Source organism: Urocitellus parryii, chromosome 2 (genome assembly GCF_045843805.1).
Source record: "Urocitellus parryii isolate mUroPar1 chromosome 2, mUroPar1.hap1, whole genome shotgun sequence".
NCBI lineage: Eukaryota > Metazoa > Chordata > Mammalia > Rodentia > Sciuridae > Urocitellus > Urocitellus parryii.
Genome location: NC_135532.1, coordinates 172,223,419 through 172,244,021, shown reverse-complemented (window position 1 = coordinate 172,244,021; position 20,603 = coordinate 172,223,419). Strand labels below are relative to the sequence as shown.

General features: G+C 38.6%; 1 protein-coding gene across 1 annotated transcript in view; it reads left to right on the top strand.

Annotated features, from left to right (window-relative positions):
• Positions 1–20,603, top strand: part of Heg1 (heart development protein with EGF like domains 1) — a 74,895-nt gene that overhangs the window by 39,900 nt on the left and 14,392 nt on the right. Inside the window, exons 10-15 of the mRNA XM_026393920.2 lie at positions 3,234–3,337; positions 6,150–6,208; positions 6,462–6,622; positions 10,325–10,459; positions 15,984–16,026; positions 16,396–16,433. Of these exons, the coding sequence (XP_026249705.2) occupies positions 3,234–3,337; positions 6,150–6,208; positions 6,462–6,622; positions 10,325–10,459; positions 15,984–16,026; positions 16,396–16,433 (540 nt within the window). The remainder of the gene's footprint in view (positions 1–3,233; positions 3,338–6,149; positions 6,209–6,461; positions 6,623–10,324; positions 10,460–15,983; positions 16,027–16,395; positions 16,434–20,603) is intronic.

Here is a 20,603-nt window from a genome sequence, read left to right as displayed (position 1 = left end):
TAAAAAAAAAAAAAATATTCTGATTACATCAGTTAAAAAAACAAAAACATTTTAGAGGGAGAAAAGAATAAAATCCTGATTGTCCTACCACATTCACGTATGTTTTTTTATTTTAAAAATTTTTCTTCATGTTCTTATCTACAGATAGATATGTTTTTGACAAAGCTGCTACTGTAACTGTATCACACTATTTATCATATTTTGATCCCTAGTTTGATAGATTCATGAAGCTGGTTGATATTAATACAGTCTCCATTTTACAGGTTAAAAAGCAAAAAAAAAAAAACAAACCAAATGAAAACAAAGGCCCTGACAAGGTGCTAAGTGGCCAAGCTTATGTAATCAGTTGATGAGATACTTGGTTTCCAGCCCACAGTACTTTCTATTACACTGCAATGTATTGATTGTAAGAACTTTCTTGCATGCAAGGTATAACCCTTATTAGGATGCTGAGTTTAATACCTAACTTGCTGAAGAAATTAGAATGAACACTAGAGTTTCTAAGCTGGATAAGGAAACTGACAGGTAAAATGACTCATTTTTTAATCATCTTAAATTGTGAAGTGTGATACTTAAAACACAAAAAGTGCTCAGTAAATGTTTTTGAGAGAATAAATATCTGTTTCTTTTGAAAATATTATCTTCATGGATTTCTATTACCTATAGGCAGAAGGAACTTTTAAAGAAAGTTGGTATTCTATTAGAACAAAAGTAGAATTTTGAAAGATGTTTGAAATATAACAGTTAAGCATTGTTTTAAGAAGAAAAATCTAGGGCTGGGGTTGTGGCTCAGTGGAAGAACACTTGCCTAGCATGTGTGAAGCACTGGGTTTGATTCTCAGCACCACATACAAATAAATAAAATAAAGGTCCATCAACAATAAAAAATATTTTTAAAAACAAAGAAGAATCTAGAAATATAGACATTAGTTTTATTCTAATAATTTATTTGCATTTGGGTAACTTGTTCCATTTTGCCACACCATATAAGAAATTAGCCAAGAGTTTTCATTTTAAGAACAAAGAAGATGAAAATGATTTTTTAGTTTAAAGCATTGTGAGAAGTACACTTGTCCAGGAATCAAATTCCTGGTAGTTATAGGGCCACCACCTATAGCACATGACCCTGTAAAATCAGATTATAATCTGCTCTGCTTCCCACTGAGGGTATTGTGAAGGTCAAATAAAAGAATATATTTGTGCAAGCTTTAAAAGAATTGTCCTGATGAGAAATATTATTTATCATTAGTCTTCAAACTGTTAGACCAGATTGAAAGCTATGAAAACAGAGCACTCTGATTACAAAGCAATACTTATGGATCTTTCCAAAACAATAATTAGGTAATATATATCCTGAGGGTGCAGAGGATATAGAGGGGAAAGAAGAACTTTAAAGATGGACACACATGAATATGATGCTAATTTTGGCCCTTAGGAGCTGGATGATATTTCTTTGGAAGTTACCTGACTACTGGAAACCTCTTTTATCAATGATAAAACAGATATTTCCTCTGAACAAGTTAAATTTAAATTTGAAGAAAAATTTGTCTTAAAGTTAAATGATAAAACTATAGGTATGACGTGTAAATGTCTTTTAGAAAAATCCCTGGAAAGAAATAGGATTTGATTCATCTTCTTATTCACACTGAAAGCAGGGGCCACATTGACTGTCATAATTCAGAAAACTTCTAGTACCTAACATTTAGCTATATGTATTTCTGAACGGAAAGGCCGGGTGAGAGGTGAGAGATAAAGATGAAGGAGTAGAAAGATTGTTCTGGAAGCCTGTATACAGAGTCCCACAGGTAGCACAGATCAGGAGGAGAGCAGTTCTATTGTGTTAACAATCATCTTTCCCTTTTTTCAAGTCATTTAGCTTCATTGTTCATAAACATCAGAGAAACATGCAAATTAGAGCATGGTGAAATGCTTTCATTTGGCCAAGAATGTTTTCAAAGAGCTCCCTGCTGCTCAGAAAGAGTCCTAAGCAGCTGGCTTCACTGAACTGTAGAACAAGCAAAAAGATGTTAAATAAGGATTAAGGGCTTTAGACAGTTAAGTATAAGATGTTAAATGTTTTCCCTGGCTTGTTTGTGGGTTTTTCTCTTAATTCACCATGCAAGTTTTCCATGAAAGAGCAGCTTCATGGGCTTCTCTGTTTTGGGTTATTATTATTATTTTTTCCTTTCCAGAGGGAAAGATAAGAATTTAATGAATTGGAAGATAAGAACCAGATATAAAGAAGCTTGTACTAATTTTTGGTTGTCTGCCCATTTTTAAGTCTCATTCCCCTCAGGCCCAATCAGCACAAATTGGTGTTAACTAATGTTATGTTATGAGTGAAATGGGCCTTGAAAATGGGCTACTTTTTTCATTTCTGAACCCAACAGTGTCTGTAACATAGTTTTTGTTATATAATCATGGAGTCCAGCAAGCCTCCTGGAGTACATGCCTACTACAAATATTTAGCCCCCTGCTCTATAGCTTCTTGGTTGTCCTTAGAATATCAGATGCCTGAGGGTGCAGAGGATATAGTGGGGAAAGAAGAACTATGAAGATGAACACACGTGAATATGATGCTAATTTTGGCCCTTGGGAGCTGGATGTTCTTTCTTTGGAAGTTACCTGACTTCTGGAAACCTCTTTTATCAATGATAAAACAGACATTTCCTCTGAACAAGAAGACTGGGGGTTGGATGAGAGTGGCTTTAATGAGAAGAAACCAAAGTACCCCCTTGAAGTCAATTGAAGTTAAATTGGTTAAAGAGCTTGGAGAACAAGAACTTTCCTTGATCTCATCTTATGAGGCTTGAAGAGCAATTTTAGGGTCTAGTACCATAATTCTTTCCCTCCCTTCTATGATTATGTTGTTTAGACCAGCTTATTTTTCTTGGTCACATCTTTATTGAGCATATATTATGTGAGAAGCCATCAGAGGAATATTAAGAAGGCTCCTTCTCTCAGCAGCACTTGTACATGTGTAAAAGGCTCCTTACAGTCACCCACTTAAAGGTTTACTTGGTCTAAGCCTTCAGCTCAGCCCAGTAGATGTTCACTTTGCTAGAGAGGAACTAGAGGCAAGGGTAGTTTCCATCCTCACAGAGAAAGAAATGCACACAGATTGTTCTGGGGTGAGGATGGTGTAAAGGTGGTTACCCTAGAGATTTACAAACACAAAGCCTTACATAGATTGATCTGTTATGTGGTCTAATAGGTAACATTTTCATTTGCAGTTAGAACCTTCGTGACAGAGTTTAAATTAAAGAAAACATTTCTTAATACTACCATGGAAAAACATTCAGACCTACATGAAGTTGAAAATGAGATCACCAAAACAGTAAGTTTCTTGAAAGGACTATTCATTGTGAATCCTTTGTTTTCTCCAACATATTCCATTGAGAATTGGGGACTGCCTAGGGTCACCTGTATTTCTCCTGGGCCTCTTCTTTTATATTGGGAAGGGAAACTTCATGGTAAAGCAGAAAGCCTCTTAGAAACAGAAAAGAGGTGTTGAGAACTAGTGATGCCTGGTAGAAGTGTTTTTTAAAATGCATCTTCATGTGCAGTCCTTATCTGCCATAGTGTTTTTTTTCCATGTGCAAACTTAGTCATAGACAGAAGTGACATGCACCAGAGGGCTATTGGTGAAGAGCAAAAACCCAGAAAATCCTTGTGCCTTATCTGCTATTTACATATGGTATGACGTTCCTCCTATGTTTGAGAGTTTTTGGATAATGACACTTTTTCTACTCAAGGGAATGCCAAAGACCTATTAGTCCTGGTTATCTAAGGCTTGAAAATTCACTGTATAGATATTTAGGGATCTTTGATTCTGCTTCTTTCCCTCTTTGCCTGCTTTTTATAAGGAAAAAATGAAGAAGAAAGAAGAGATGAAAATGAAACTCACAATATGTTTAGTTTTCAACTTCTACACAAGTCAAAGATCTGCTGTTCATAAAATTGAAATTTGCCATTATAATAGGTTAGAAATTAATTGATATCTAGTTTCATTTCTACTTGTTCTCCATGGGTGAGAGATAGTATATTAGCTAAGAATTATGTATCTATAGGACTGTGGATTTTATTTGTGTAAAATACAGATTCCAATTCCATATCTTATCTATTGAGCATCTACTCCATAACAGGAGTAGATAAAATATGCCAGATATTTTATTCTTTTTAGAGGTATTGTCAAAACCTTTGAAGATAGAAAACTGGGAGGCTCTGGAAGTTAATGACATTGCCTGAGTTCACACAGAATAGGTATAAATTTGGGGAACAGTTCATGAGCTAATCTCACTACTGAGAGCAATTGCAAGTTCAGGAATCCCTAAGACCACCTTTAATTTCAGTAATTTACTAGAAGCTATTATCCTCACTGTTGTGGTGAAGATTGCAGTAAAAGATTGCAGATTAAAAACAGTCATGGGGCAGAGTCCATGAGGGCTCCAGATGCTATTTCTAGTTGTCCTGTCCCTATGGAGTCATGGGCAGTATATTGTCAATCAGAAAACTCACCTGAACCTAGGTATCTGAAGCCTTTATTTGGGCTTATCTCAGTCTCTGGCACCTCTAGAGGCTTAGCTAATACCATGTCACCTAAAGCCCTCATCATATATCATAGTGTTAGACTCCTTGATATGGCCAAGGACCCCCAGGTAAACAAAAACATTTTTATATTTTTTCTTCCTTTTTAAGTTGGTACATTATAGTTGTCCATAATAGTGGGATTTGTTGTCACATATTTATACTTGCACACAATATAACAATACTATTTAGCCAGTATCACTCTCCAGAGACATTTATAGTAGACAGTACAGTCCAAGGGCTTAGAAATTATCTTGCAAAGGCATGGCCTTTGCTACACAGCCTGATTTTATGTCTGCTAACCCTATACCTTGTCACTCCATCACTGCTGCCTCCTGATTGTGCTATAGGTAGATATTTCCTTCTAAGGTAGTACAGGGGTTTAGAACCCTGTGTAGGAGTGTGGTTCTTTACATTACACAGAACTCAATGACTTATCTGCCCAGCATTATAGTGTAATTTATTAGTGATGTGACACACCTGTCCCCAAGAAACAGTGAAGAATTAAATAGCAGCTGGGGAAGCTACTTGTTTGGTCTTTGCTAAGGTGCCATTCTGTCAAATAATACCTGGGAGAAAAATTAATAATAAAACAGAAATAACAAATCATTGCTATAAGACCATATAAAGAAATGTCAAGCAAAGCCAAAAGTCATTTGATAATACTCCAAACTTGACTCCATCTTCTTTTTTTAAAATATTTTTTTTACTTGTAGATGGACGCAATACCTTTATTTTATTTGTTTATTTTTATGTGGTGTTGGGGATTGAACCCAGTGCCTCACGCATTCTAGGCAAGTGCTCTACCACTGAGCCACAACCCCAGCCCCTTGAGTCCATCATCTAACCAGTGAGATGGCTCTGAGACACTGGCTTGAGGACTGATGGCTACACATAGAGCAAGATATTGAGACCCTCTGCTCCATAAAAGGAATCTATAGCCCCTAATACAGAGGGCAGCAAGGAAGTATACATGATACTGATACTTTATGGTGTAGAGATATTTTCTGTGCTCTGAGGGCACAAGGCAAACACAGGGAGAGTGGCTCTTAATTTGCTCTCAGCAAAAGAGCTCTTGACCCACATAATGTAATTTCCCATGGAGAGCCTTTTTGAAGAAGACCTATCTTTGAGTTAGGTCAACTCATTGTATTTTAGGAGGGGTCTGATATAGGACCCATCAGACCTGGGGAAGCTGAAAGGAGCCTGTTCACTATGCAGAGTCCAAATAAACAGTTGCCTCTAAGTTTTTTGAAACCTTGGGTGTTAGAAGAAATCTGCTCCTTTGAAGATGTTTTGCATCCAAGGGTGCTGTTCTGAACATCATTTCCTGCCAAGATTTCCCCACTGATTTACTATTCGCCTCTCTCCCTTTGTATTTGGGGAACAACAGAAAAGCATTTAAGAGGGGAACAAATAAAGGACACCATTTCTGTGTAAAGCTGCCTGCTGATCACTTGATGGCTGGAAAATGCCTATTTTATCCTGAAAATAGGAAATTGGTTCTTGGTCCAAAGCTTTTGTCTAAATCACAGTTAATGACAAACTGTTCTTCTTTGCAGTTAAATGTGTGTTTTTCAACGTTACCTGGTTATATCCGATCCACAGTTCATGCATCTAGGTAAGAAACTGAATTATATTTGCTTATGATCCAGTCTGTGGAAAAGGGAGGCTGTTATAAGATGGGTGATGGCAACAAAACTTGACTCTATTTTGACCAAGCCCCTGGGTGACCCAAAGACAAATGGGACTTTATGTTCTCCTGTTCCCTCACTGGAAAATGGCTATGATACCTACTTTCCAAAAGCCCTGGGGCCCACATATAATTTTAGGTCATTTTGGGTCAATTAAAGACTCAAAAACTGTGCCCACAGGGAATCCAGTGCAGTGGTGATCTCACTGCAAACCACCTTTTCCCTGACTTCCAATGTGACGCTGTTTGACTTGGCCGACGGGATCCAGAAATGTGTCAACTCCTGCAGGTCCTCTGCTGAGGTTTGCCAGCTCTTGGGATCTCAGAGGCGGATCTTTAGAGGTAAGAGAAGTAGAGGTCCTCTAAGAGGACTCTGCCCATGTAGTCAGGCACAGACCTGAAAGTATTCTGGGTTCAAATCCCGAATAGGCGCACACTCGCACACAGCCTGTGGGCACACAGTCTTGAGGGCACCTGTCTTTGGCATGTGGCCCCTTCTATTTCTTCTGTACAGTATTAGGGTGTGAGGAGAAGGAACATAGAAACTGATGTTACAAAGAAAAACTCTTTTTGTTCCCTGAAGAGACAGGAAACTCACACATGAAGTATATGTGCTTGTCAGTGACCCCAAAACCTTCATAATGATAACTATAAAGTAAAAAAGGATGTGCATTATTACCTATGGGTGTGTGGGTTGTTTTTTTTTTAAATAAATTATAAACATATAACAAGACTGGTAGGATGTAGGGCCATATGCTCCCCATGAGAGTTTTCCTTTTCTTGTTCTTGCTTTGTCTGTTTTATGAGAAGCTTCTGCAGTGCATATAGGGTAAGGCAAATGAAGAAAGAGTTTAGAGACAAGTTCAGAAGGCAAATTTGGGTCTTGAAGGGGGAGTTTTACCTCTGGGTTGGGAAATCTGTGTGGAATAAAAAGTGCTTCTTCGCCAAGGGGACTAGTCCCACTTGGCACATCATAAGTGATCAAAGTGGACTCTGGTTAGCTCATTTTACCACACAGCTTAGTCTGGCAAAGGATGTAGAATCTAGTCAAAATCTCCCCATCTGGTATCCAGATGTTGGACATAAATTGAAGGTATCAAATTTTGGCACTCTATCTGCTGGTCAATCTGGGACACTCCCAATGGGTCAGGGTTTTGTAACTGTTTTCCCATGTAGGCCTCTGTATTGTGGAGCTTGGGAGCTGAATAGTTATCCTTTTGTTCTGGGATAAGCACTGGAGGTTGGCCTATTTAAGGGCTAGTTAGTTATTAATTTGGGGTAGGGGAAAGGACTAAACTTTTTGGAATCAAAGGGACTACCAACTACGGAGTTAGTTGAAAAGTTTATGCCCCATTATTTAGTGCTGGAAATTTGGGACTTTGGTTTTTCTTTTTTGTTTCTCTTGCTAAAGATTCAAGGGTACCAATTTTTCCTTCCCAATGAGGTAGTCCCTTTCATTTCACTAAATATTTATGGAGAAACTTATATGTGTGGTCAGCATTGTACCATGTTATTATTTTTTCACCAGTAAATGCATTGTGTCTTGCAAATCAGGTGGCCAGATATTTTAATTTCTAAGAGTTCACAGCAGCCCTACCTTCTCTCTGACCCCCATTCTGTAAACTGCTTGGATATGGCTTATGGGAGGGTGCCTGTCGTCCTTGCTTCCTTGCTGAGGCACTCATTCTGTATTTCTCCTTTCCCACCACTTGAAAACAAAGACAGTTATGCATATTGTCTGGAAATGGGATCACTTCCCTGTTTTTTCCTCCAAGGACTTCTCCAGATTTTGCCAACAAACCCAACTTGGTCACTTGCTAACAGGAAAGTGCAAGAGAGGTGAACTTGACTACCAGGAGCTGTGTGATTCTGACATCTGGATGTTTCCAGCATGTGGGCAGCACTGTGTATTCTGGACATTCCCATTGGAAAAGAGGGTTTTCACCCTTTGATTCACAAAATGTCTATTTCCCTGCCTTTCAGAGAAATGCAGTTCTCATGATCTCCAGAGATTTAGAGACTTTGGAAATCCCCCATGAAATGTCTCAGTCGTAGATTTACTTTAAGTGTCCATTGTCTGTTTATCGGATGTTATACCCAGGAAAGACCATGGGAATTGTGAATGAAGAAAAATCACATCACCAGGCTTTCAATGAAAATGAGACTATTTGTGGTTCTGTTGGATGGATTTATAATAGAATCTTTGAGAATTTTTAGGAAAGCAGTCTCCATTGCAGAGGCAGACTGCTTTCCCTCTTTCATATGAATCTGCTTCTGTGCAGGGAATGATGGCTTCAGCACTGGATCAGTGGACAGGATGGAAGGAAAACATGACATTGGCTCCCAGAAAATATCTGATCAGGCCAGGCAATTCATGCTAGCTACTAGACAAGGCTACTACAGCCTGGACAAAACTGTCTAACCTGGAGATATTTCTTTTTATTAAGGCTATTGGATTGGCAAAGTATCCAAAGAATTCAGGTAGTGGTTTGTTGAAGTTTAGTACCTCATTGGTACCAGTTTTGCAGTCTTTGCCTGATGAGATTTTCCATTTAAAATTTTTTCCATTAAATGCAAAAATTTTACAATAAACAAAGGAAATTCCATCACATTACAAACAGAGTTCTGATTTAGCATGCCAGCTTCCACTGATAAAGGCAGGAAACTCAGCAATGAGAACTAAAGTTGTGTCTGAAACTTACCTCACTGCATCTAGGCTGTGCCCTAAAACTTACAAAATGGGTAGATGCTGGATGTCCTGTGTGGGTTTTTGAGCCCTAGTGTCAACTCCCATCTCTAGAACCTGCCTGGCCAAGGGGCAGTTTTGCTATAATTAACAACTGGTATCTGGCTTCTGAATAAGTTGGGATCTTTTTTAAGGTAGAGGAGGGGAGAATATACCTGGAAAATTGGCAGACACTCCTCATAGCATATTATACACATTGTCCTTCCCATTGCAGCTCTCTTCCCATTTGACCTTGCTCTTGCCTCCCAACAACAGCAAAAAGCACATATCTATCTTACCTGGCCCTGTACATGGGTATAGATAAGTCACTATTCACTATCCAATTGGTTTCATATTTTTGTCTTACTGCTTCTGTACCACCATTTACACATGACCTTTTTGTTGGGCTTATCTTAGATGGTAAAATGCTCCCTTATTGTGTCTGCTATATACAGCCTCATAGAAAACCATGGACCAATCAATAGTTAATGCCTTTTGATAGTAATGAAATGATTCTTTGTCATCCATGAAATGAATAAGGCCCTAGAATAAATATGGAAACAGCCTGAAAGATGGGCTCCTTCCTTGCCTGCCCCTGCTTCTTTCAGCAAAGAGACTAATGGAATGATGGCACCTTTGGCATATATGTACCTAGCATTCTCTGCACAAGGATCCAAAGACCCCAGAAGTGAATAAGGCCCAAGAAACCATTACTGTAGTGAAGGGAACAGTCAGACAAACATAACTGTGCTCTAGCCCTGGGCAAGCTGAGTTTTGTTTGTGCCTCTCTTTGTAGGTCTCTGTTGGTTAATTTACTTTCAGGGCAGCAAGCTACTCTATCATGAGGAATGTGCTGGGGCCTTCTAGGTCATACAGATAAACAGAACTGAGATACACTTGAGGCAGGTCTGACCAGCACTAGTTGTTTTTGGTCCAAGTCTCTAAGCTACCTAAGAGCGTGGTCACATTTCTGGGTTTATTCTAATCCTCCCACTGTCCCACTCTGTCTTTTAGTATGAAGGATACCACAGTGGAATCACATTTGCAATAGGTGACAGAAGAGGGGAAGCACCCTATTTCTTTCCAGTTTGGTTTTTCTGTGTGGGTGTTCTCAGTGGGGAACACTTGTGACCATTTAGTAAATAGGTCTGGGACTGATACAGGGGAGGAACTGCAGAAGGCATTGCAGAGTGAACATCTGAGGAATGTTACTCTATAGAGACTCTTTGGGAAATTCTCAGATTCTGTGAATAGCAAGTTCATGCATCTTACAGTTTGAAGTTTTGTTTTGTTTCACTGTCTTGTTTTTCTCATTCTAGCGGGCAGCTTGTGCAAACGGAAGAGTCCAGAATGTGACAAAGAGACCTCCATCTGTACTGATCTGGATGGTGTTGCATTATGCCAGTGCAAGTCAGGCTATTTTCAGTTCAACAAGATGGATCACTCCTGCCGAGGTAGCAACAGGTTTGCTGGTGTTTCTGGGGACAAGAAGATGCTTTTCTCTGCCCAGTATAGGAGCGCTCTCTCTCTTCCCCTCTCCCCCTCCCCCTCCCTTTCTCCTTCCTTCCCTTTCCCTCTGCTCCGAATGTGACTCCTCTTAACTGGGGGTGACTGTTTTTTGTTAATTTGCTCATAGCTGGATTGAATACTTTATCTCCTTGGAATAATAGCATTATTTCCCACTGGTGCATGTTGGTCTGGTCAATTGATTCAAAAGAAAAGAAAAGAGAATGGAATGCCTATGATAGCAATGCCTTAAAATTTTTTTTTCCTACTTAGAGGTAGTTAGAAAAATTATTGTTCTAATTTTTATCGGTTGCCTGCTAATCTCTTAAAGTGGAAATACAAGCATGGAGTCAGGTCTGTGTCTTTTAGGGACATTTGTGGCTCAGTAGACAGTGTACTCAACTAAGGCCCAAAAGACCTGAGTTAGCACCCTACTTGGCCTCACTGTTCGAGTTTCATCTTGGATAAGTCACTTCATTTCTCTGAGCCTCAGTTTCCTCTCCCATGAAATGTGTGTAATGGTGCTTCTTTACATATTCTAGGAATTAAAGAAGGCAGTGTATATAGAGGTATTTTTTAGCTATCAGCATTCCCTCTTGTATTTTGCCCAAGTTGTTGTTAAATTTTTAAAAAATATTTTTTAGTTGTAATTGGACACAATACCTTTATTTTATTTATTTTTATGTGGTGCTGAGGATCAAACCCAGGGCCTTGCATGTACTAGGTGAGCATTCTACCGCTGAGCCACAACCCCAGCCCCTTGTTGTTGAATTAATGAGTTATAGTTTTAAAGTTTTCATGAAGTGTTTGAGAGCAAAAGTCTAATTCTACTAACCTTTTAGGTGAGGATTAAATTTATTCAGTTTAGAATAAAAACTGCTCAATGACTATAATCTAAGAATATTACTTTAAAATAAAATAAATTCATGTCCAGAGCACTGTATACCCTGACATAAAAGACTGCTATTAATTTGTGATCATTAGAAAAACTGCCAGTATGAAAGCTAGTTTTTCATGTAGTTAGTTCTAAGTATTGCCTCCCATTAGAATGTGGATGGCACAGATTTCCTGTTCAGTCAGCACCTTGATGGTAACAGATATATTGGGATCTGAGTAAAAAATCACATACTGGGGCAAGGTGAAATGCCCCTTATTTCTGTCAGGACTTCCTGTTAGAGGACTTGTTCCATCAGAAGAATATGAAAATATATTTCGGGGCTATACTCGCCTCCTGAGCTCCAGACTCTCTGTCCTTGTTGTGTTTTGATAGAGTTCCGAAGTATACATCGTCAGTTCTCCAGGTAGGACCTGTGATAGGTTTTGAACAGGAAGGCCACATCTCTGAGTTACACAGCAGTCTTGACACATGACTGGGACACAACCTTTCTCAGTGTTGTGCCAGACTGCTGCTTAGCTACAAAGAGATAATGCTTTGTAATTCCCTCTTATCTGGCTTAATGCGAATGTGCCTTGCCCCTTTTAAAAACTGGGAGTTAAGCCCAGCTTAAAGTCCATGTGTGCTGGGGTATGCGGATGGCAGGAAGGGATACAAGGTGGGCAGCAGCTTTGGCATGTAGGGGAGATAGCCCCTGTGAGTGGTGCTTCAAGAACAATCTTGCCTGCTACCCTTGCTTTTGGCTGTCCTGAGCCATATTTCTTTGCTGCCAAGTCAGCAATTTTATAATTGTGTCACAGGCTAGCATTAGCAATAGCAGAGCTGTTAGAGATTTACCAAATGTAATGGTACAGGCACCAACAACCTTATGTTTACCAAGTGATGACCTGAGAAGCAACATAAGGAAATCTTGAATAACTTTTGGACTCTTGCCAAGGCTCTGTGAAGCCTCTTCTCAGCAGTGCCTGTGGCCATAAGGCCTCTGGTGAATGGATCTAGAATTTCTTGGATTAGAACTTCCTGTCAGCTAGGTTCTGATAGATTAGCAGTGACATCTTCTGGCCATCAGTGCTGGAGCACTGGCATATTTTAAATGATAACTCTTTCGGATGCCTCAGATCTGGTCAGTCGTCTGTGTAAGTGGAGGGTAGGGATATGTGTATGTTTTTTCTAATCACTGAAATTCGGGCTGTATATTAGTAAGTTTCTGTATTGTTCTCTGTTGTATGCACATGTACACATGCACACTTCTTTTTTTATGTTTATTTTTTAGTTTTAGGTGGACACAATATCTTTATTTTATTTTTATGTGGTGCTGAGGATCAAACCCAGTGCCTCATGCATGCCAGGTGAGCGCACTACCACTTGAGCCACATCCCAAGCACCATGCACACTTCTTAATGTCTCACATAAAACATCTTTACCAGTCTTTCAAAGCTACATATAAAATTAAAAATAAATATAAAATTAAAAATAGATGTCCCGGGGATAGGGCTGGGGCTCAGCAATAGAGCACTTGTCTAGCACATGCGAGAGGCTCTGGACTCGATCCTCAGCACCACATAAAAATAAATAAATAAAATAAAGGTATATAAAAAAATAGATATCCCTCCTATAGGTTTCTTAGCTTCCTTTCATCATGCATGGGAAATTCTAAGGAACCATTGTCATCTGACCAGATTACAAGTTCCTTGAAAACCAGAACCATATTCTAGAATAGGGCCTAGTATGTGGGAGGGTTCAACAAATGTCTGTTGAGTAAGCTCATGGACAATAGGGTAGCAAACATGGTAGGAAAAGAGTGGAACATCCTCACTTAGGTTCTAACAAGGGAACAAAAGAGTTATTAAGATCCCACCATTTATTTAAGTCTATAATGCTTGAATTTGCTTGTTTGCCATAGCAATAGGAAAAGCCCAGTTGAGCACATATGCAAGTTCTAATCACATTCTTTTCATCTTAATGCTCTGTGGTGAGTCCCTCTGGGGTGTATGCAATGAGAAACCGAGTCCTAAGGAACATGGGAGTGCCTTACTGACAAGGTTTCCCCTAAGATCCTAGCATACCAAGCACACAGTAGCATAGCACTCAGTCTTTGATGAATGACTGAATGACTCCTTTTGAAATGGAGAAATGTCATTACTTCAGGGAATTAGGCTACTTCTGAAGCTAAATGAAGATAGCGTAACCCATTAACTCTCAGTCAGGACAACAGATGGACCTTATACATGACTGGATGACAGCCAAAGAGTAGAAAGTTCCCACCCAGCAGACAAGGATTGGGTAGGTAGATTTGATGTGAAAAGCGTTTCCAGGAAGTGGTGTTCAGAATACAACAGACTGCTGAAGTAGAAGAAGTGAGCAGTCCTTGTGTAGCTGCCCTGTAGTGTGAGCCATAGGTCACATCTGGGTGGTTCCCTCACTTTCACATCTCTGATGTAACATGATGCAGATTGATGCATTGAGAAGAGGATCATTAGGGCACAATGCTTTCTGTGTCAGTCTGGGATGTGCAAGAGTACTTGCTTGTTCCAAAGAGAAGGTCCCACTCTAGTAAAGGCAGCAGAAAACTCAAAGGTTTAACTGATTATAAGATGATTATACTCTACCTTGTTGCATAAAGGAGTTGAAGCACTTAATGGAAAATCATATAATGAAACAAAATTTTAAAATACTTTAAAAAGATAAATTAGGTTGAAGGGAAAATTAAATACTTTGTTGAGGCTAGAAGGAAAGTGAATATGCAGAAAGATAAACCATAAGGCCCTGTAAGTTTGCTAAAATAAGCCTCTCAGTTAAGTTCTGAGCTTCCTGGATACTAAAGTAAAAATAGGAACATGACTTAGAAAATAATTAGGATCCATAAAATAAAACTCAGTCATTCAGAGAGCAACTGGGAAAATATCCATCTTTCTAGGCAGTAGGGCCAGAGAGAAATTTCTCTGGGCATCCGCAGCAAGAGGTTACTGAGTGGTATTGTGGCAACATGGTCTGCATCATCCTGTAGTAAATGCTATATGACTTTCCTATAGTGGTTTTTTATTTAAATACATATGTATGTGTGTGTGTGTGCACATGCACACATGCGTGCATATGTATATGTCCCTCAATACGAGAGTAAGTATCTCAAGAAAAGTGATTCTGTGGGGCCCAAACAGTGTAATCCAGGTTCACAGCTCTTTAGTGATCTGCAATCTTAAGTTACAGATTAATTTAGAACACTGTTTTCCTGAATGTGTTCCATGAGACTCCAGTAATATGTTCAAAGATAGTTTATAACAGTAAAATAGATTTAGCTTCTAACATTGTAAATGTATAAGAAGAAAGAATATTAAACATATTACACAGTTAACACTATCAGGCACAATTCTAGAATACAGGATACTAGGGAATCTGTGAAAGACCTTTAGACCTAGCCTGCAGGACGTTCTCCTCCCTCCTTCATCTCACTGTCAGCCACACACACTGCTGCATTCACAACTCACCATTAGTGCATGTCTGCTATCTGTTCAGGGATGGCGACTGGCAGCTCTGTACCTTTTTATCTGTGCATTTTTATGCAGTGTCTATTGTACATTAATCATGAATTAAATTTTTATCATTCTTTATTTTAAGGAATTTGTCTATGAGGCCATTTTTCATTGTCTGCTTTCATTCAAGCATGCATTGTAGCTTGTGGTGTTCTGTTGAGTTATTGTAACGTTGAAAGTATTCTGTGATGATATAAATTTGGGAACCACTGATCCAAGGGAATAACTGAACTGGGCTTCTATCCTTTCAGTAAAGCATGTTCTGGAAGTAGCATTGCCAGAGGGTTCAAAGTTATGTTCTTGGGTACCAGTTAGGACACATCTAGATATGAACAGAATCCCCTTCACAGACTCTCATGAAAACCTGGATGCCCATTACAACTGTGCCCCAGAGAGTGTAATCCACTGCTTCTATCTCCTTATGGAAGAGGGCTAATAAGGCAATATCTGGTTGAAGATTTGATTTACATCAAAGAAGGTGAAACACTTGTCTTTGAGCATATGGAATGATAATTCTACCAGAGACAGTCCTTATCTGTATGTATATAGAACTTCCTTAAAAAATTGCATTTTGGGGATAATAATTACAACTATAAACATTTACATAGTGATTACTGTGTACCAGGCCTATGCAGAAACACTTGGTACCTTGTCCATGAAACTATAAGGTAACTATTTATAATTTTCTTTCTATTAAATGGGAAACAGAGCCACAAAGAGATTAGCAAAAGTTTCTTGATTATGTCAAAAGGTGAGCTGGCAGCAGTGTTTAGGTCAGGTTATAGAAAATTTAAAGCAAGGGCTGGGTGCTGGGACTCAGTGGCAGAGCACTTGCCTAGTGTGGGTGAGGCACGGGATTCAATCCTTAGCACCACATACAAAAATAAGCAAATAAAATAAAGGCATGCTGTCCATCTGCAACTGCAATAAATAAATAAATAAATATTTAAAGCTATTTTCAGACTCTGGTTCTGGAATATGCTTGTGGACTTCAAGATGGGGAAGGGAGATAAATAAATACATTCATGGTTTCCTTTTCTCTTTCAGCATGTGAGGATGGATATAGGCTTGAAAATGAAACCTGTATGAGGTAGGGTCCATGTTCTTTTTTTCTGATGAAATTGCTACAAATCTTATTATAAAAACTATTCTAAAACAAAGTCTATCCTAATAAAGAACTACTCCAACTAATAATGGTGACACACACCTGTGATCCCAGCTACTAAGGAAGCTGAGGCAGAAATGTTGCAAGTTGAAGGACAGTCTGGGCAACTTAGCAAGACTCTTGAATTTTAAAAAATAGGTGATAGAGTGCTTTGGGAGGTCATAGGTCCCCTACAGTATTGCAAAAACAAAAACCCCAAAACAGCTTAAGAAATTACTTTAGTAAATTACCTCCATTATTTCTTTTTAGATTTGAAACTGATTCTTGTTCTTTTTTTCTCTCTTGAACTTCCAGTTGCCCGTTCGGCCTCGGGGGTCTCAACTGTGGAAACCGTAAGTATATAAAAGTGGAGAATTGCACTTGGCAGTCCTGGACTGGTATCAGTGTATAGGGTATCAGTCTTGTCCCATTTTCCTCAGTTTAAACCCATTATCTTCTTAGGACCTGTGCTGTGTGGAATGGGGAAAGACTTGCCTGGTGCTCACTAAGGGCTGAAGACAGAGAGGGAAGATAAATATTCTTTAATAGCCCCAACTATGGGAGTGTTAGTGTGATAAATCAGGCATGAGGCGGGAGGCAGAGACCATGCCTAGAAGAGAATGCAAGGACCCCCAGAGTGTTTCTTAGAGGGGATGGAATTGGAGGGAGGATTGTAAAGAATGGCAGATATGAGGGAAGAAGGACATTCTTGACAGAGGCAATCATAGGCCTAAGGTATTCTGGGGACAGTTTTTAAGTGGATATTGCTATAGTATATATACAGAAATGCAGAAAGAATTGTTGGGGTTTGATCACCAGGCTGAAGAGTTAGACTCTAATCAGTAACTGGTGATCTGGCAAGAGTCTTAGGACAGGAAAGCAGCTTGATTGAGAAGAGTACCTTGGGCTGCAGAAAGGAGGAGAGAATGGACAGAGGAGAACATGGGAGTGGTTTGGAGACTTCCAGTATAGTGCCATCTGGGGGTCAGTGCTAGAGACCACCTTGGGAATCATCTGCTTTAAGCTGAAGCCTGCATCTTGAAGTAGAAAATGGAACACAGAGCAGTGAGAATGCTGGTAGGGACTGGGAGCATAGTGCACTGCACACCTAATTCAGTACTTTTTTTTTTTTTAATTTTTGATAGTTGTATATAGACAGCATTCCTTTATTTTATTTGTTTATTTTTATGTAGTGCTAAGGATTGATCCCAGTGCCTCACACATGCTAGGCAAGCACTCTGACTCTGAGTTAGAACCCCAGCCCTAATTCAGCTCTTTTATGAGTCATTTAAAATCACATTCACTGACATTTTCTTATAGGTATCAAGACATTACAAATTTAAATTATCATCAGAATCAGTAAAGAAATTCTGATATACCAAGAATAATAACAATCAAGATTTCATTTTATGTAGCTTTATCCCTCATTCTATAGATAAAAGTTCAAATGGCATATTATTCTAAGTTTTCTTGTTTAATAGTAGACATATGTCTAGTAGTGGACATAATTTTATTTATTGTGTACTCAGTTTCCATTTCCTAATGTTATACTTTATCTTTTATGTCCTCAATGGCATTTTCTTTATTTATAAAGCTTTTCTGTTAGCAAATTTTATAATTAAAATTTGAATATAAGAATAGAAATAAAATAAAACAGATTCAATATTGGGTACAAAACTGACATAAACTCTCTTTGATTCCAGCGTGGAGTCTTTGTAGCTCAGTCAGTCTAGAGACTTAGAACTGCATTTAGGATTACTGATGACTTTAGTCATTTGATTTATCCTGACTGCAACTAGCAAGAATTTACAATAGGAAACCTGCGAGAAGGACTGAGGCATCCCTTCTAGAAACAAATATATTTAGAGTCATAGGAATAGACAGAGAGAGGAACTCACAGAATTAGTATTCAGTTCAATAGAAGTAGCAACCCGAGGCTGCTGGGTGCAGTGTGAATAACCCCATGCTCTTTAGTGGTGACTAAGGATGCTGAGGTGCATAACACCATATAAACACAGAAGTTCATTATGACACACCCGAGTCATCCCTACAGCAAATGATGTTCAGAATACTCAGTGTAGTAAGGCAAGAAATGTTATCATTTTTTAGATATTTAAAAAATTAGAAAGTAGTCAAGATTCTTGTGTCAGTGCTTTAACTTATAAGGGTATGACTATGAAAACAGTCTGGTAATAATAGGTATTCTTTCTAAAAATCATTTTGGGGGCTGAGGTTATGGCTCAGTGGTAGAGAACATGCTAAGGCCTTAGTTTTGATTCCCAGCACCAGAAAAATAAAGTAAATGAAAATCACCTTCTAGATAAGCTAATGTCTCACCTGGGGTCCAAGTATTTCTCTTTTTTAAAGCATAAAGAGAATATCTGTGCTTTAAAAGGTGTTCCTGGGATGCAGTATTGCCTGTGTTTACTTTCTAGTGTACTAAGTGGTATTGCTGCTTTCCCCACCCCTAGAGATCATTAACTACTATATGTATGGAGATGCTCCTGCATTCATTGAATGTTCGGTAAGTTCTTTCGTCAGGAAAAGGGTCATCCCCATTATGTTTATGGGTCCTGGAAGTAACCAGATCCCTGAGACTTCTTTTTCCTCTGCATTTATCCAAGTCTCTGTTATTATGTCCAGCAGAGGGCAGACCACCATCTGAATTGTTGGCTCCCAGCCACCTTCAGTAACTGGCACTGACAATCCATCATTAAAACATGATGTATGAATATCATTTTATGATTTTTGATATATTACCATTAGTGTTGCAAAATAATTTAAGTGGCTGATGACTATTATTACTTGTAATAATATATAAAGAAGCACTTGCTGCACTTGCTTCAGCTGCACATATATTAAAGAGACACTTGCCACCTGCCTCCTTATCTGAGGTCTAGGCCCAGCCCTGGTGTTGGTTAAGGAATTGAGAACACCTGGTTTTCATCCCCATGGTATGATGATAACACCTTGGGAGTCTGTAACTCATCACTTTTTGGTGTCAGATAACAGAACTCTTACTGCCTATCTCTATTACTTCTACTATGTGCCACCAAAGACAGTAGGTACCTCCCTGGAGTACCTCCTGGTACTCAGGCTAGGTTTTTCACTGACATAGAAATGCTTTTTCTCTGTGCAAACCTCTTGGGGCACGTGCTGTACTCAAATCCAGTGAGATAGGGAGGCAGTTTTCCCAGCCATGCATATGATCTTGAGATTCCCTCACCCCTACATTCTTGGTAGTTATCCAACTGCAGCATTTTCTGGGCTTAGGCATAGTCCTGCCTTGCTAAAAGTTTCCATTCACTTTCTAGTTGTACCCACATTTCATTCCTTGCTCCTCCTTTCTGAAGAGAGTATTCTTCAAAAGGGCAAAACAAGCCCTTCTCTCAAGTCTTTAGTTCCTGAGGACATGCGGGCCAACTGGATGGTCAGGACAGGGCCACCCACACATGAGCAGCCCAGGTCTGTACCTGTTTTATCATTGCTCCCCTTTTTATTTTCTGGTCATGATAAATTTATCTCTGTTTACAGGTCAGATTCCAATAATTCTGTCTTCTTACACTTTTGTCCATTTGACCAGAATTTTTTTTTACAGATTTATTATTAGATATGACCCTTTCTCCTCACTTTTTTCTCTGTTGTTCGAATTTTATGTTGGTTCCTCCTCATACTTTTTCCTTTTTTTTCTTTTTTTGACATTTTTTAGTTGTAGATGGACACAATACCTTTATTATATTTATTTGTATGTGGTGCTGAAGATCCAACCCAGTGCCTCATATGTGTGAGGCAATTGCTTTACCTCTGTACCACAACCCTAAGCCCCTCCTCATACTTTTAATATCTCCCTTGATACTTGTTTGCTTCACCTTTTATCTGTTTTTAAAATAAATTAATTTTTCACAGCATAATACAATATATACCATTAATTTCCCCCTCCCTTTTTTTTAACCCAAATGAATTAGAAAAATAGGTTTAGGTTTAAGGTAATGAAAAAAGTAAACTAAGGTAAACAATCTCATTACACATTACATAGTATTTGTCCTTGCTCCTAAGTGTGGTCCATGGGACCGGCAGCATCAATATTATCCATGAGCTTATTGGAAAAATCGAATTTCAGGCCTTTTGACTCCAGACCTACTGAATCAGAAGCTGGATTTTATCATACTCAGAGATTTGGTTAGTATGTAGAATTACATACATGTTGAAGTTTGAGAAACATTGGTATTGTCCATGTTTCCAGAGATATGTATGTATGTGTTCTTTTAAAGGAATTAAATCTCACTGAATATACCTGTTTTTAAACCTAGTAAACTGTGGAATGTTTTCATTTTCATAATTTTATAATGTCACGTTTGAAAGTTCTATACTATTTTATACTATAATTTACTTAACCATTCTCTTCTAATTACCTTTTAAGAATCTCATCCTCCAAATCATTTCTGTTTTATGGTTATTACTTTATGATTATAAAACCCACATAATTTTCCCAGAATACTTTTTTCAGGCCACAGATATTTTTG